Here is a 15,283-nt window from a genome sequence, read left to right on the forward strand (position 1 = left end):
CGAAGTTTTCCCAGCCCTTTCCTGATGAGAGAGCCCATCCGTGTGGGGGTGTGCCTGACCACTGACCCCGGGGACCCAATCACTGACCCTGACCTTGGAGTGCAGCTCCCCCTCAACCTTCATTGGATGGAATTCTCCCCTGAATCTCTTGTTCCCCAATAAAAGGCTAGTCCACGGTGTGCTCTCTCTCTCTCTCCTGCTAGCCCTGAGTAATCCTTGCTGCCCTGCTGGGCGGTTAGAGGAGCGAACCAGAGAGGGGAGCCGTCTCGGACCGAGCAATAGAATTAAGGTAACTGAGTTTGTGTGTTTTATTTCGATCTCTTCTAACTTAATGCCTAGAACCTCATTAATGAAACCATTGCGCAGGCCGCGTGGTAGAGTACTTAACCACTATCAGAGAAAACAGGTCCTCTAATTTGATTCCACTGGCAAGCTCAGGTTTTTCCTGAACTTTGAGAGTCTCTGTCCTGAATAGATAATGAAGCATTCAAGTAAACAGTAAGGAGCTGTGTGAGTTTCTGAGGGACACTGCCTCAAAGGAGATTCAGGAACAGCCACAGTCCTCCAGTTTACCCAATATTGGGATGCTCCTGGGATGACCAGCATAGTTGCCTTTTCAAGAGCTTTGACAATTCATCAGCCTCAGGATTCGAGTGTTATGAAACATTCTTCCACATTAAAAAAGACTTTATCCCATAGGAATTCATTTTTCATCGCTTCTCCAGCTTCTTGTACTTGGCTTCTATGTAACGGAGAGAAGGGCATTACAGCTTTTAACAGTGGTTCTCAAAGATACTTTTTTCCTTTCTTTTTTTTTTTTAGCATTTCAAAGTAAATTCAGATATGCCTATTATATTTTTTTTAATTCATTACTTTCATCTGTCCAAATATACAGATTATCAATTTATACAATTTGAAATAACAAGTCAAACATATGCACCCAGAATTGAGAGCCCAAAGCAAGTTCACTAAGTTCTGTCAACAGCAGCTGCTTGGACAGCACCATTAGAATTAAGCAGAACTTGATCTATCAGAAAACCTTAATTAAGCACTGGAAACTGCCTTTCCAGATCCTATCCCAGGTGCCCTCTGCAGACTGGAATCCTGAGGAAGTATAAATATATTTTTCACCTTTTATATTCTTGGCCGTACTTTTCACTCCAGAAAAGCAATTTGGAAAGTTATGGAGATTTAAGAGGTCATAAAATAAGCCTACTGCTGTGACATTTTCTTTTTCTTTTAAAAACTCAGAAGCCCCTAATTCTACCTCATGCCTTCTACATGGTAAGGTTCACAGTGAAAATTTTCCAAATGTAATTGTAGGCAATGAAACTGATTGTTGATCACTACCCATGTCAAATCTCAGCCTGCAAAAACTACTTTCTTGAAGTAGTCAACAATTATCAATGATGAAAATAAAATAATCTGTAACTGTTACCTAGGCTAAAAACAAATTCACTGTTTTTCACCAGGGATATAACAGACAGAGCCAGTGAGCAATACTAAAAATACAAATTCTATCCTTAAGGGAATTAGTCTTTCAAGTAAACCTTTGGTTGACTATTCCATTTTTTACAGACATACATATCTACATTATTAAAGATGACTCAGCAAACTAGCCCACAAAAAGATTGACCATTGTAGTCAAACAGATTGGATTTGGAATATGGCTCATTCATATGCTGTACTAATTTTGTGTCCTTAAACAGGTTTCTTAACCTCTTAAACCATGTTTTTCTCCCCTGTGGAATAGGAAAAAATAAAAAATTATGTACTTACCTCACATATAAAAGATAAAAAACATAATACATACATGTAATGCACTAAGAACAGTGCCTAGTAGAGTATTAAAATCATTAAGAATAGGAGATGTTCTTTTTATTCATAATAAAAGGGCATACTGGTAAGAGATACTCCTTGTTACATCAAAACAGAAATAAAAATGGTTACCCAGTTTTTTTGAATATGCATCCAACTTGTAGGCTGCCTGCTCAAGAGCTGCTACTTGCTCCTCAATTACATTGATCTGATCCAGATAAGGCTGTAGTCCAGCATCTTTAAAACAAATCACATATTTATACATCTTCAACAACAAGAAGTTTAGAAAAAGAGGGGGAAAGTAAGAATGTTAGTGTCTCTCTATATATGCCTTAGATAGACTAGGTGGAGAGACATGGTTCTCATCATTAGCTAGGTAGATGCTTTAGAGGATTGTGCCTAACTAATCAAGCACAATCATGACCTAGCCAAAATAAGTCACTCTCATCTATTAATTTTCCTTTCTTTTTAATTTATTGTTCTCAAGCAATCTGTTACTGATTCAGGTTCTTGGGCACTCCCACACTAAGCAAGGATGACCTACTGACAAAAACACAAATATAAGTCAATGAAAAAATATATTTGACCACTCTAAATTAGCATTTTCCATTTATAGATTTTTCTGTTTTCTATTTATAGAACTATCCTTTATGGATTTCAATGTTAAATCACTTCACTAATATCTGATTACCCCTTTGTTGCCCCTTCCCCTTCCAGGAATAAACTTACAAAATCAAAATTTGGAAGCACATATAACCATTCCACCAAAGCATGGTGATCTTCAGAATGAAAGAAATTCATCTTGACTCAGTAATTCATTTTTAGAAAACAAGCTTCCAAAAGATAGGGATGCCATGTTTACTCTCTCCTTCTTCTAGGTCCCAAACATAAAAGAACATTAAATATAAACATGTTTAATTATAAAAATTATTACTTACACTTCTGGTTTAAGTCCTTTAAGTTTCTACTAATGTTTATAGCAATATCTTTCATTTCAAGATACTTCAAGCTGGTTAGTTTATTCATATTTTCCAGGAGTTTATAGTCTTCACTGGTGGCTTTAAAATAAATAGAAAATGCGATGCCTTTAAAAATCTGTCTTATATCATTGAAATGTGGAATTTTAGGCCAAATGTTAGTTCAAGGCAGAACCTAGGAAATGTCAAAGGAGTAGCCCACTTTTCCCTTCTTTTTCTTTTTTAGAAAGAATTATTACCCAAAGCAAATTTTATTACAAGGCTCAAAGAATACAATGTGAAAGACCACTGAGCTTGAACTAGACCCCAATATCCTTAAAAAAAAAAAAGCAGTCTTCTGTTGTAAAGCTGCAGAGTGCAACCATAGTCATCACTCACAAATTTTGAGCAGCTCACTTTTGAGCTATGACACTTATACTCAGCATATATACTCTGAACATCTAAGTAGAAACTCAGGCAGTAATCGGCAAACTGTTTAAATCAAACAAGATCTAAAAGGTGAAAGTTGGGGCTATAGCTCAGTGGTAGAGTATGAGCGTGCACACGCGTGCACATGCACATACACAAAGACCCAGAAGGTTCAGGTTCGTGGTTAGAAAGGGAAATGATAAATTCATGTACTAAGAAGCGGGAGGTGGTATAGTACTGGTATAGCATGAAAACATACCTCTTAGTAACTTGTTCATTATTATGTATAATTCTTTCATTTTATGCAGTGACTTTTCCAAATCATTTGTTTCCCATATTCTCAATTCTCTTCCCGATGCCCACCCAAAATAACCATTCCTCTGCTCCAATTCTCCCAAAAGCCAAATTCACTAACAAAGTGCTTCAATCCCTCTGCTTTACTCTTAAATTTCTCTGTACCTTCTCAAGAAGCAAAAGATCCTATTCTAAGACATCTCCTCTTGTGCTTTTGAACCCAAACCCTTCTACTTCTTCAGGCCTCTCTTCAATCATCTTCTCTAACTTGCATTTCCAAACTCTTTCTCCATCCTGGCACCTTTCTCTCTATCTAGAAATATATTTAGGTTTCCTCCAGTTGAAAAGCACGCCTTCTTTCCCCTCACATTTACATTATTTGCTCAGTAAAGCAATGAGGCTGTAGTGTTAAAACATTTTAAATAGTAGCCAACACTCACTACTCTTTCCTCACCATTCACTTATGTAAACCCATGTAATCTGGTCTCTGCCCCCACCATCCAAAGAAATTACAAGCACTAAGGTCACTGGTGTCCTAACCACCAAATTCATGGCATTTCTTAGTTCTGATACTCCTAACCCTTTCCATTTTATCTGATGCTACCACTCTCACACACTTTGGAATAGTATCAACAAGGCAACTGTTGCCTTGGTATTGCTGACTTTTAAAAAAATTTTTTAAACATTTTTTAGTGTCGATATACCTTTATTGTATTTATTTATACACAGTGCTAAGAATTGAACCCAGTGCTTCACACATACTAGGCAAGCACACTACCAGTGAGCTACAAACCCCAGCCCCTCATTCAACCTCTTTAAGTATCACTTCTCAACTTTTTCTCAGCTATTACACATAACTCATGTTTACATGGGTATCACATTCCCAGAGCTAAAATAGTTTCCTCTCTAACTCAAAAAAGCATTTGCACAAGTAATGACAATAATGGGGAAACAATAATATCCTTAAAATTAGTTTTGTAATAAATAAATCATTTGGAATCTTTGGTACTTTAAGTACTGTTATTAAAAACAAACAAACTGGATCCAACATGGCAGCCGGCGAGGAAGCAGCGATTCCAACGTCTCCACTTTAACGGGATAAGAAAGACCCATCTGAACAGCTGCAGCCTACCTACGGAGGAACTTCTAGCATAATTCCCTTAAGAGGAGAGCAGACGTGATCTGGTAGGTTTATTGGAAGTGACAGTTTGTCCCAGAGAAGTGGATCTTGAACGGCCACTCGGGCACAGAGGTCTAGTCCCGCAGCCATCAGCCACTCCGGCAAGGGGCTCCCCTGGGAGGCCTAGCTCTCGCCCTGGGAGCAGCCGCTTCTCCCGCCCGGTTCCTAACCACGCGGCCGCAGCTACCCGGCTCCACAAGTGGCCCCACGGCGGGTGCAAAAGTCAAGTCCCGGAGCCAGCAATCGCTTTTGCAAGCGGCTTGGGCCGAACCGGCAGTCGGCCTCCACCATCCGGGCTCCCCCGGGAGGCATAGCGCTCGCTCTGGGAGCAGCCGCTTCTCCCGCCCGGTTCCTAACCACCCGGCCACAGCTACCCGGCTCCACAGGTGGCCCCACGGCGGGTGTAAAAGTCAAGTCCCGGAGCCAGCAACCGCTTTTGCAAGTGGCGGTCCCCCGGAGCGGCTTGGTCCGCCCCGCCCGAACCGGCAGTCAGCCTCCGCCATCCGGGTTCCCCCGGGAGGCATAGCGCTCTCTCTGGGAGCATCCGCTTCTCCTGCCCGGTTCCTAACCAGGCGGCCGCAGCTACCTGGCTCCACAGGTGGCCCCACCGTGGGTGCAAAAGACATGTCCCGGAGCCAGCAGCCGCTTTTGCAAGCGGCGGTCACCCGGAGCGGCTTGGGCCGCCCCGCCCGAACCGGCAGTCGGCCTCCGCCATCCGGGCTCCCCCGGGAGGCATAGCGCTCGCTCTGGGAATAGCCGCCTCTCCCGTCCGGTTCCTAACCACCCGGCCACAGCTACCCGGCTCCACAGGTGGCCCCACGGTGGGTGCAAAAGTCAAGTCCCGGAGCCAGCAACCGCTTTTGCAAGCGTCGGACACACGGAGCGGCTTGGGCCGCCCCGCCCAAACTGGCAGTTGGCCTCCGCCATCCGGGCTCCCCTGGGAGGCATAGCGCTCGCTCTGGGAGCAGCCGCTTCTCCCGCCCGGTTCCTAACCACGCGGCCGCAGTTACCCGGCTCCACAGGTGGCCCCGCGGCGGGTGCAGAAGTCAAGTCCTGAGGAGGGAAGATGGCAGAGAAGGGAGTGCATCACCCCAGTGCGCCGCGTCACTGAGCGGGAGAAAGATGATGTGAATCGCCTGAAGGCTATATTGTTGGGAATTTCCAGTGAAATTGAGGTGCTCCAGAATCTAGTGGACAGATTTCCATCGTGCGAAGTTCGACTGTGGGAGCTCCATTCCTCCGCACGGAGGGTCGCATAGCCTAATAGGCAATCGCCCCGCGGCTGGAGTCTGTGGCACGCGCTGGGGAGCGGCGATTCGGATTCGGGAGGCTCCCGCCAGTGGTACATTGGCAGCGCTGAGTGCTGAGTTCCGGCTTTGAGACAGAGGAGAGAAGCGGGCCAATTTGGTTCCAGACACCGGTCGGACCACAGAGGAAGACAGCAGCCGCCATTTCGGAGAGATGATGTAATCATCCCCATGTTCTACTGATCTCAGCCCATTCAGCTACGGAACAGGTGATCTCAGGCTGGTATTTGCCTGCGTCTAGCAGATGGATTTCTTGCTCAGGCTCGGGACTGGGGATCTTGTGGAGAATACTCCTAGAGGCTCGTGCCGGGCAAGGCGTGCGCCGGGCACTGAGCAGCTGGTTTCTGGTTCCCGGGGCTAACCTGGCCCAGGTCTGAGGAAACTGCGGAGACTGCCGGTGGAGGCCAGCTCCAAGTGGAGCGTGCGCTGAGCTTGGGGCGACTGGGTTCTGACCCCCAGAACAGTTTTGGCCTGGGGCTGGGGAACCCGTGGGGGTCACTCACTGGAGCCAGCTCCCAGCAGAGAGTGTATCGGGATCCGAGAGGCGGGGTTCTGGCTACCGAAGCTGCTTCGGCCCAAGGCTAGGGAACCAGCGGTGACTGCTTCTCAGTCAGGCTCCTGCTGGGTGCTGTGGGGCAGAGTGGAGCTTCCACCTGTGCCCAGAGCAGGCCAAGTGACCCGCCGGCGTGGTATCATGACACACCAAACGCAGCTGGGGCTGAAGAGAGTAGCCGCCCACGCATAGAATAGGACCAGCGACCCCGCGGCGCGGTAGCCAAGTAACCTCATTTGGAGTAGGGGCTGTGCAGAGCTGCCATCTGAGCAAGCAGGGCAGGCAGACCTGCGGCCCACTGGAAAGACAGGCCAGGTAGCTTGCCAGCGTGGTGGACACGTAACACCGAGGCAGTCGCGTCACACTGGTTGGAGTGGGGGTGGAGCAGGGTCGCCGCCCGGGTCCGGAGGGGGCTCAGAGACCCGTTGGAGAGGTAGTCAGGTACCCCCATTGGGAGTGGGGGTTGTGCAGAACTGCGACCCACCGGCCTAGAGGCCTGCCAGCGTGGTAGACACGTCACACCAGTTGGAGTGGGGACCCAGCAGAGCCACCACCCACCTCTAGATCAGGACCAACGCCCCCAGGGCGTGGTAGTTACGTTACCACAATTGGAGTGGGGGCAGAGCAGAGCTGCCACCCGTGCCTGCAGGGGGGGCAGACCTGCGACCGATCAGCGTGGTAGACAGATCACCCTAATTAGAGGAGGAGCACAGCTACTACCCGCCCTGCAAGGGAGACTCCCCAACTATACAAGAGCAATATAAATAAATAGGGGGTAAATTTCAAAAACACAACAGTTGAACCAAGCAGAAAGAAACGCGAGCAGTATGAAAAGACAAGGAAAGAAAGGACCACAAGCAATGCAGGTCAACTCAACTTTAGAAGAGGTAATAGCTGCAATAGATGGAATGTCAGATAAAGAGTTCAGGATATACATGCTTCAGATTATCTGGAGTCTCAAGGAAGACATGAGTCAGCAAAATCAGACAATGAAAGATCACATTGACAAACAAATCCAGGAAGTAAAAGATCAATTTCACAGGGAGATAGAGGTAACAAAAAACAAACAAATAGAAATCCTAGAAATGCAAGAAACAATAAACCAACTTAAAAACTCAATTGACAATACTACCAGCAGAGTAGATCACTTAGAAGAGAGAACATCAGACAATGAAGACAAAGTATTTCAACTGGAAAAGAACATAGACAGCTCAGCAAGTCTGCTAAGAAACCATGAGCAGAACATCCAAGAATTATGGGACAATATCAAAAGACCAAATTTAAGAGTCATTGGGATACAGGAAGGCACAGAGCTCCATACCAAAGGAATAAACAGTCTATTCAGTGAAATAATACGAGAAAACTTCCCAGACTTGAAGAATGAGATAGAATCCCAAATCCTAGAAGCCTACAGGATGCCAAATGTGCAAAATCATAAGAGATCCACACCTAGACACATTATAATGAAGATGTCCAACATACAGAATAAGGAGAGAATTTTAAAAGCTGCAAGAGAAAGAAAGCAGATTACATTTAGGGGTAAACCAATCAGGATAACAGCTGATCTCTCAACACAGACTCTGAAAGCTAGAAGATCCTGGAATAACATATTTCAAACACTGAAAGAAAATGGGTTCCAACCAAGAATCGTGTATCCGGCGAAATTAAGCTTCAGGTTAGAAGATGAAATTAAAACCTTCCACAATAAACAAAAGTTAAAAGAATTCGCAGCTAGAAAACCATCTCTCCAAAAAATCCTTGGCAAAACATTACAGGAAGAGGAATTGGAAAATAACATTGAAAACCAACAATGGGAGGTAGGACAGTAAAGGGGGGAAAGTAGTCAAAGAGAATAACAAATCAGGTTTAGTAACATCAATAAATAAATATGGCTAGAAGAACAAACCATATCTCAATAATAACCCTAAATGTTAATGGCTTAAACTCACCAATCAAGATACACAGGCTAGTAGAATGGATCACAAAACAAGACCCAACAATATGCTGCCTACAGGAGATGCATCTGATAGGAAAAGATATTCATAGACTGAAGGTGAAAGGTTGGGAAAAATCATACCACTCATATGGACTGCGGAAATAAGCAGGAGTGGCCATACTCATATCTAATAAAATAGATTTCAAGCCAAAGTTAATCAAAAGGGATAAGGAAGGACACGTCATACTGCTCAAGGGAACCATACACCAACAAGACATAACAATCATAAATATATATGCCCCAAATAATGGTGCAGCTGTGTTCATCAAGCAAACTCTTCTCAAGTTCAAGAGTCTAATAGACCACCATACAATAATCATGGGAGACTTCAACACACCTCTCTCACCACTGGACAGATCTTCCAAACAAAAGTTAAATAAGGAAACTATAGAACTCAATAACACAATTAACAACCTAGACTTAATTGACATATATAGACTATACCACCCAACATCAAGTAGTTACACTTTTTTCTCAGCAGCACATGGAACCTTCTCAAAAATAGACCATATATTATGTCACAGAGCAACTCTTAGACAATATAAAGGGGTAGAGATAATACCATGCATCTTATCTGATCACAATGGAATGAAACTGAAAATCAATGATAAAAGTAGGAAGGAAAAATCAAGCATCACTTGGAGAATGAACAATAGGTTGCTGAATGATCAATGGGTTTTAGAAGACATCAAGGAGGAAATTAAAAACTTCCTAGAGTTAAATGAAAACACAGACACAACATATCGGAATCTATGGGACACATTGAAAGCAGTTCTAAGAGGAAAATTCATTGCTTGGAGTTCATTCCTCAAAAAACGAAAAAACCAACAAATAAATGATCTCATACTTCATCTCAAAATCCTAGAAAAAGAAGAGCAAACCAAGAGCAAAAGAAGTAGAAGGCAAGAAATAATTAAAATCAGAGCTGAAATTAATGAAATTGAAACAAAAGAAACAATTGAAAAAATTGACAAAACTAAAAGTTGGTTCTTTGAAAAAATAAATAAAATTGACAGACCCTTAGCCATGCTAACAAAGAGAAGAAGAGAGAGAACCCAAATTACTAGCATACGGGATGAAAAAGGCAATATCACAACAGACTCTTCAGAAATACAGAAGTAAATCAGAAATTATTTTGAATCCTTATACTCCAATAAAATAGAAGATAGTGAAGATTAGATAAATTCCTTAAGTCTTATGATCTGCCCAGATTGAGTCAGGAGGATATAGACAACCTAAACAGACCAATAACAATAGAGGAAATAGAAGAAACCATCAAAAGATTACCAACTAAGAAAAGCCCAGGACCGGATGGGTATACAGCGGAGTTTTACAAAACCTTTAAAGAGGAACTAACACCAATACTTTTCAAGCTATTTCAGGAAATAGAAAAAGTGGGAGAACTTCCAAATTCATTCTACGAGGCCAACATCACCCTGATTCCGAAACCAGACAAAGACACTTCAAAGAAAGAAAACTACAGACCAATATCTCTAATGAACCTTGACGCAAAAATCCTCAATAAAATTCTGGCGAATCGGATTCAAATACATATCAAAAAAATTATACACCATGATCAAGTAGGATTCATCCCTGGGATGCAAGGCTGGTTCAATATACAGAAATCAATAAATGTTATTCACCACATCAATAGACTTAAAAATAAGAACCATATGATCATCTCAATAGATGCAGAAAAAGCATTCGACAAAGTACAGCATCCCTTTATGTTCAAAACTCTAGAAAAATTAGGGATAACTGGATCATACCTCAACATTGTAAAAGCAATCTATGATAAGCCACAGGCCAGCATCATTCTGAATGGAGAAAAATTGAAGGCATTCCCTCTAAGATCTGGTACAAGACAGGGATGCCCTCTCTCACCACTTCTGTTCAACATAATCCTCGAAACACTGGCCAGAGCAATTAGGCAGACGAAAGAAATTAAAGGCATAAAAATAGGAAAAGAAGAACTTAAATTATCACTATTTGCAGATGATATGATTCTATACCTAGCAGACCCAAAAGGGTCTACAAAGAAACTATTAGAGCTAATAAATGAATTCAGCAAAGTGGCAGGATATAAGATCAACACGCATAAATCAAAGGCATTCCTGTATATCAGCGACAAATCCTCTGAAACGGAAATGAGGACAACTACTCCATTCACAATATCCCCCCAAAAAATAAAATACTTGGGAATCAACCTAACAAAAGAGGTGAAAGATTTATACAATGAAAATTACAGAACCCTAAAGAAAGACATAGAAGAAGACCTTAGAAGATGGAAAAATATACCCTGCTCATGGATAGGCAGAACAAACATCATCAAAATGGCGATATTACCAAAAGTTCTCTATAAGTTCAATGCAATGCCAATCAAAATCCCAACAGCATATCTTGTAGAAATAGATAAAAGAATCATGAAATTCATATGGAATAATGAAAGACCCAGAATAGCAAAAACAATGCTAAGCAGGAAGTGTGAATCAGGCGGTATAGCGATACCAGACTTCTAACTATACTACAGAGCAATAGTAACAAAAACAGCATGGTACTGGTACCAAAACAGGCGGGTGGACCAATGGTACAGAATAGAGGACACAGTAACCAATCCACAAAACTACAACTATCTTATATTTGATAAAGGGGCTAAAAGCATGCAATGGAGGAAGGATAGCATCTTCAACAAATGGTGCTGGGAAAACTGGAAATCCATTTGCATCAAAATGAATCTGAATCCCTATCTCTTGCCATGCACAAAAGTTAACTCAAAATGGATCAAGGAGCTTGATATTAAATCAGAGACACGGCATCTGATAGAAGAAAAAGTTGGTTATGATCTACACGCTGTGGGATCGGGCTCCAAATTCCTCAATAGGACACCCATAGCGCAAGAGTTAACAACTAGAATCAACAAATGGGACTTACTCAAACTAAAAAGTTTTTTCTCAGCAAAAGAAACAATAAGAGAGATAAACAGGGAGCCTACATCCTGGGAACAAATCTTTACTCCACACACTTCAGATAGAGCCCTAATAACCAGAATATACAAAGAACTCAAAAAATTAGACAATAAGATAACAAATAACCCAATCAATAAATGGGCCAAGGACCTGAACAGACACTTCTCAGAGGAGGACATACAATCAATCAACACGTACATGAAAAAATGCTCACCATCGCTAGCAGTCAGAGAAATGCAAATCAAAACTACCCTAAGATACCATCTCACTCCAGTAAGATTGGCAGCCATTAGGAAGTCAAACAACAATAAGTGCTGGAGAGGATGCGGGGAAAAGGGCACTCTTGTTCATTGCTGGTGGGACTGCAAATTGGTGCAGCCAATTTGGAAAGCAGTATGGAGATTTCTCGGAAAGCTGGGAATAGAACCACCATTTGACCCAGCTATTCCCCTTCTCGGTCTATTCCCTAAAGCCCTAATAAGAGCATGCTACAGGGACACTGCTACATCGATGTTCATAGCAGCTCAATTCACGATAGCAAGACTGTGGAACCAGCCTAGATGCCCTTCAATAGATGAATGGATAAAAAAAATGTGGCATTTATACACTATGGAGTATTACTACTCTGCATTAAAAAATGACAAAATCATAGAATTTGGAGGGAAATGGATGGCATTAGAGCAGATTATGCTAAGTGAAGCTAGTCAATCTTTAAAAAACAAATACCAAATGACTCCTTTGATATAAGGGGAGTAAACAAGGACAGGGTAGGGACGAAGAGCTTGAGAAGAAGATTTACATTAAACAGGGATGAGAGGTGGGAGGGAAAGGGAGTGAGAAGGGAAACTGCATGGAAATGGAAGCCGATCCTCAGGGTTATACAAAATGACATATAAGAGGAAAGGAGGGGTAAGACAAGATAATACAAATGGAAGAAATGATTTACAGTAGAAGGGGTAGAGAGAGAAAAGGGGAGGGGAGGGGAGGGGAGGGGGGATAGTAGAGAATAGGACAGACAGCAGAATACATCAGACACTAGAAAGGCAATATGTCAATCAATGGAAGGGTAACTGATGTGATACAGCAATCTGTATATGGGGTAAAAGCGGGAGTTCATAACCCACTTGAATCAAACCGTGTAATATGATGTAGTAAGAACTATGTAATGTTATGAACGACCAATTAAAAAAAAAACTGCCTCATACAGACATTCCCTGAGATTTTAGTCTAAGCCCTTAAGAAGGGTATCTCTAAGCTCTTTCTTGGTGATCTCACAGCCTCTACTCACATCACTATGCAGGTGACTCTTTAATCTGTTGCTTCTGCTCTGATCAATTTCTAAGCTCTGGCCTCACATGTGCAAGTCACCTGAGTGTCTTGAGAGAAGTCACCTGAATGTTCTGTAATATCTACAAGCAGTCAAACCAAAACTGAAAACACTTTTCACACTAAACATGTTTCCTCTTTCTAGCTTCTCTATTTTAGTTGATGACACTACTTAGGCTTACAAACCTCAGAAACATCCTAGGCTGCTAAATACCTACTTCAACAAGTTCTATAAAGTCTACTTCTGTGATATTCTTGCACCTGCACTCTTTTCCATTCCTTTTACCATCACTTTGCCTCAGACCATCATTACTTAATTTTCTGACTCTCCTCCATGCATATGTCATGTGTCCTCCTAGAAACACACACAGGACCAAAAATTAACTATGTCTCAAAGTATGAATCACCCAATTCTCAGACCAACATAACAGGTCCTTAAACCTACAGGTCACTCCCCGTTCCCCAATTTTATTTCTGCTAAATACATCTTCTGCTTTAGCCAAACTGCTTGCTTATTCCACTTCATACAATAATTGAATCATTTCCCCACTTTCCACCACTCATTCCCTTCAGCATCCTGTTCAAAGTACACCTCTCCCAGGGAAATACTTCTTGATTAATATCGCTGGATGTTAACCTCACCCCCACCCCGTCACTGTAACACTACAGGATGCATCAGAGTTGTATGAACAGCTATTGCATGTGTTTTTGAAAGTGGTTTGTAAGTTTCTCCAGGGAAGGAATGAAGTTCTTTCCCTTCCATTCATGACCTCCCCAGACTTCCAACTGGCAGGTCTTAGTGCATTGTAGGTAAGAAAGGCAGCCACCGAGTGTGGCTGCTAAAACACTTCCCAGGTCTCTGCAAAGCCAAACCCAGCCCCAGTGGGTGGTGCACAACACCACCTCAGTCAACCTAGTCGGGGCCTCACCCGTCAGTTCTCCAGTCAGGTAAGTGGCCATTTTGGAGAACATGTCCCGGCAAAGCTCGGTGATGTCAGCCTCGGCGGGCTCCTTTGCTTCCTCAGCTGTCTCCACGGCGGCATCGTCTGGGCCAAAGGAGAATGATTAAGTAGCTTGCCCCACACCGCGTCCTAATCCAGACAAGCAGCATCTTCCCACATCCCTCCGCACCTATCTTCAATCAAGTCGGCCTCACTCTCCACCTGCCACATTTCCCCCTCGCTTCGTCCTTGCACCAGGGACATGCCAACCCTGCTCCTCTGCACCGACCCCTCCCCCATACCGGATCCTCGGACCACAACAACTCAGTGGCTCTGACAGGACTTGTGCACCCCTCCGCCCTGCCCACCCCTGCGACTACACGTCAGCCCCGTCATCTCGGGGCTCCCGGCAGGACGCTTCACCCCAGGACTCCCACCGGACACTTCATTTCCATCTACGCCGGGTACTGTTTCCATCTCGCCGGATACCTCGAGTGGGCTCCTCGCGTCTCGGCGCTGTGACAGCCTCAGCCGCCGCCGCCATGCCGGCCCAGCGCTGCTTCCGGTTCTGGGTGTCTGCGCGTGCGCACCGGGCGTGCCCCGCCTCGGCAGCCCTGCCCCTCTGAGTCACTCCTTGAATAAATGACTCTTCGCAAAGTATAAGCAGGAAACCCAGAATTGAAGCCAAGATTGCCTGTCATGAATCGATCTGCTGCTGCCCAGAGTCTGGACGTCTGGGACTGAGGATGCACTCATCCCTAACACCGCACTCTGGAGCGCTCACTAGGCTTGTCCTGGGGGTAGTCCAGGCTGAGTGGCTTACTAACCCTGTCACTGGAGACACGTTACTTCCTCCCCAGACGCTCCGCACCCTGGCAGGTGTTAGTGACCAAAATATTGCTTGTGCAGGGAGTCTTATTCAGGCTTTGGGAAACCTTCAAGTCTTGATCCCTGACCCTAAATACTCACCTTCTCAGTGTCCTGGATTAATACCAATTCAATGATCCCAGTTTCTTGTAAGTGCAGGCTGGCACCTGCTTCTCTTTTGATACACACTTTGTGTGTGTGTAGGGGGTGGGGGCATTTTTATTCTGAGACAGGGTCTCGAAAGTTGTTTAGGATCATGCTGATTTGCTGAGCCTTTTATTTTGCGATCCTCCTGCTTCAACCTCCTGAGGCTCTGGGATTACAGGCCTGTAGACCACAGCACCTGGCAGATACAACCTTTTTTGAAGAGAGCTTGAAACCTAACTTTTTAGGGTTGAGGATATACTCTGGTTGTTTTAATTGCATTTAACAATTTCATAAGTTTCCTAGGTGTATAGAGTACTTAGTGGGATGGGAGAACAGAGATTGGGGTGGGGGGATTGAATGAGAAAAAGTGACTGGGAAGCAATGTAAGGTGTAAAATGAATAAGGGTAGAGGTCGCAAGAAAGGGAAGAGTTACAAGTCTCAGGATATAGGGTCATGGTCACTCAGAATCTTAGTGTACGGGTTTCTTGCCTTATCCCTAGTC

The 15,283-nt window shown here is 43.7% G+C and overlaps 1 protein-coding gene across 2 annotated transcripts; it reads right to left on the reverse strand.

Annotated features, from left to right (window-relative positions):
- Positions 1 to 315: 315 nt before the first annotated feature.
- Positions 316 to 14,333, reverse strand: LOC144254938 (biogenesis of lysosome-related organelles complex-1 subunit 2-like). 2 transcript variants are annotated; one of them, XM_077798938.1, is made up of 5 exons: positions 14,204 to 14,283; positions 13,755 to 13,871; positions 2,757 to 2,876; positions 1,951 to 2,055; positions 316 to 742 (listed from the first exon to the last, which is right to left on the reverse strand). In XM_077798938.1, exons 1-5 carry the CDS (start codon positions 14,241 to 14,243, stop codon positions 711 to 713), a joined length of 414 nt encoding a protein of 137 aa, XP_077655064.1. In that variant the 5' UTR covers positions 14,244 to 14,283; the 3' UTR covers positions 316 to 710. The 2 variants fall into 2 exon arrangements, with proteins under 2 accessions (XP_077655064.1, XP_077655063.1); XM_077798937.1 differs by having other exon boundaries at positions 318 to 742; positions 14,256 to 14,333.
- Positions 14,334 to 15,283: the final 950 nt, after the last annotated feature.

The sequence above is a fragment of the Urocitellus parryii genome, chromosome 5 (genome assembly GCF_045843805.1).
Source record: "Urocitellus parryii isolate mUroPar1 chromosome 5, mUroPar1.hap1, whole genome shotgun sequence".
In the NCBI taxonomy this organism is placed as follows: Eukaryota; Metazoa; Chordata; class Mammalia; order Rodentia; family Sciuridae; genus Urocitellus; species Urocitellus parryii.

Bases quoted from the DNA above. Each gene is read 5' to 3' on its own strand.
- LOC144254938 (XM_077798937.1), bottom strand. From the start codon at position 14,310: ATGGCGGCGGCGGCTGAGGCTGTCACAGCGCCGAGACGCGAGGAGCCC. The intron at 13,872-14,255 runs GTATCCGGCGAG...CCTTTGGCCCAG, and splicing joins ACGCGAGGAGCCCACTCGAG to ACGATGCCGCCGTGGAGACA. The intron at 2,877-13,754 runs GTGAGGCCCCGA...TTTATTTTAAAG, and splicing joins CCTGACTGGAGAACTGACGG to CCACCAGTGAAGACTATAAA.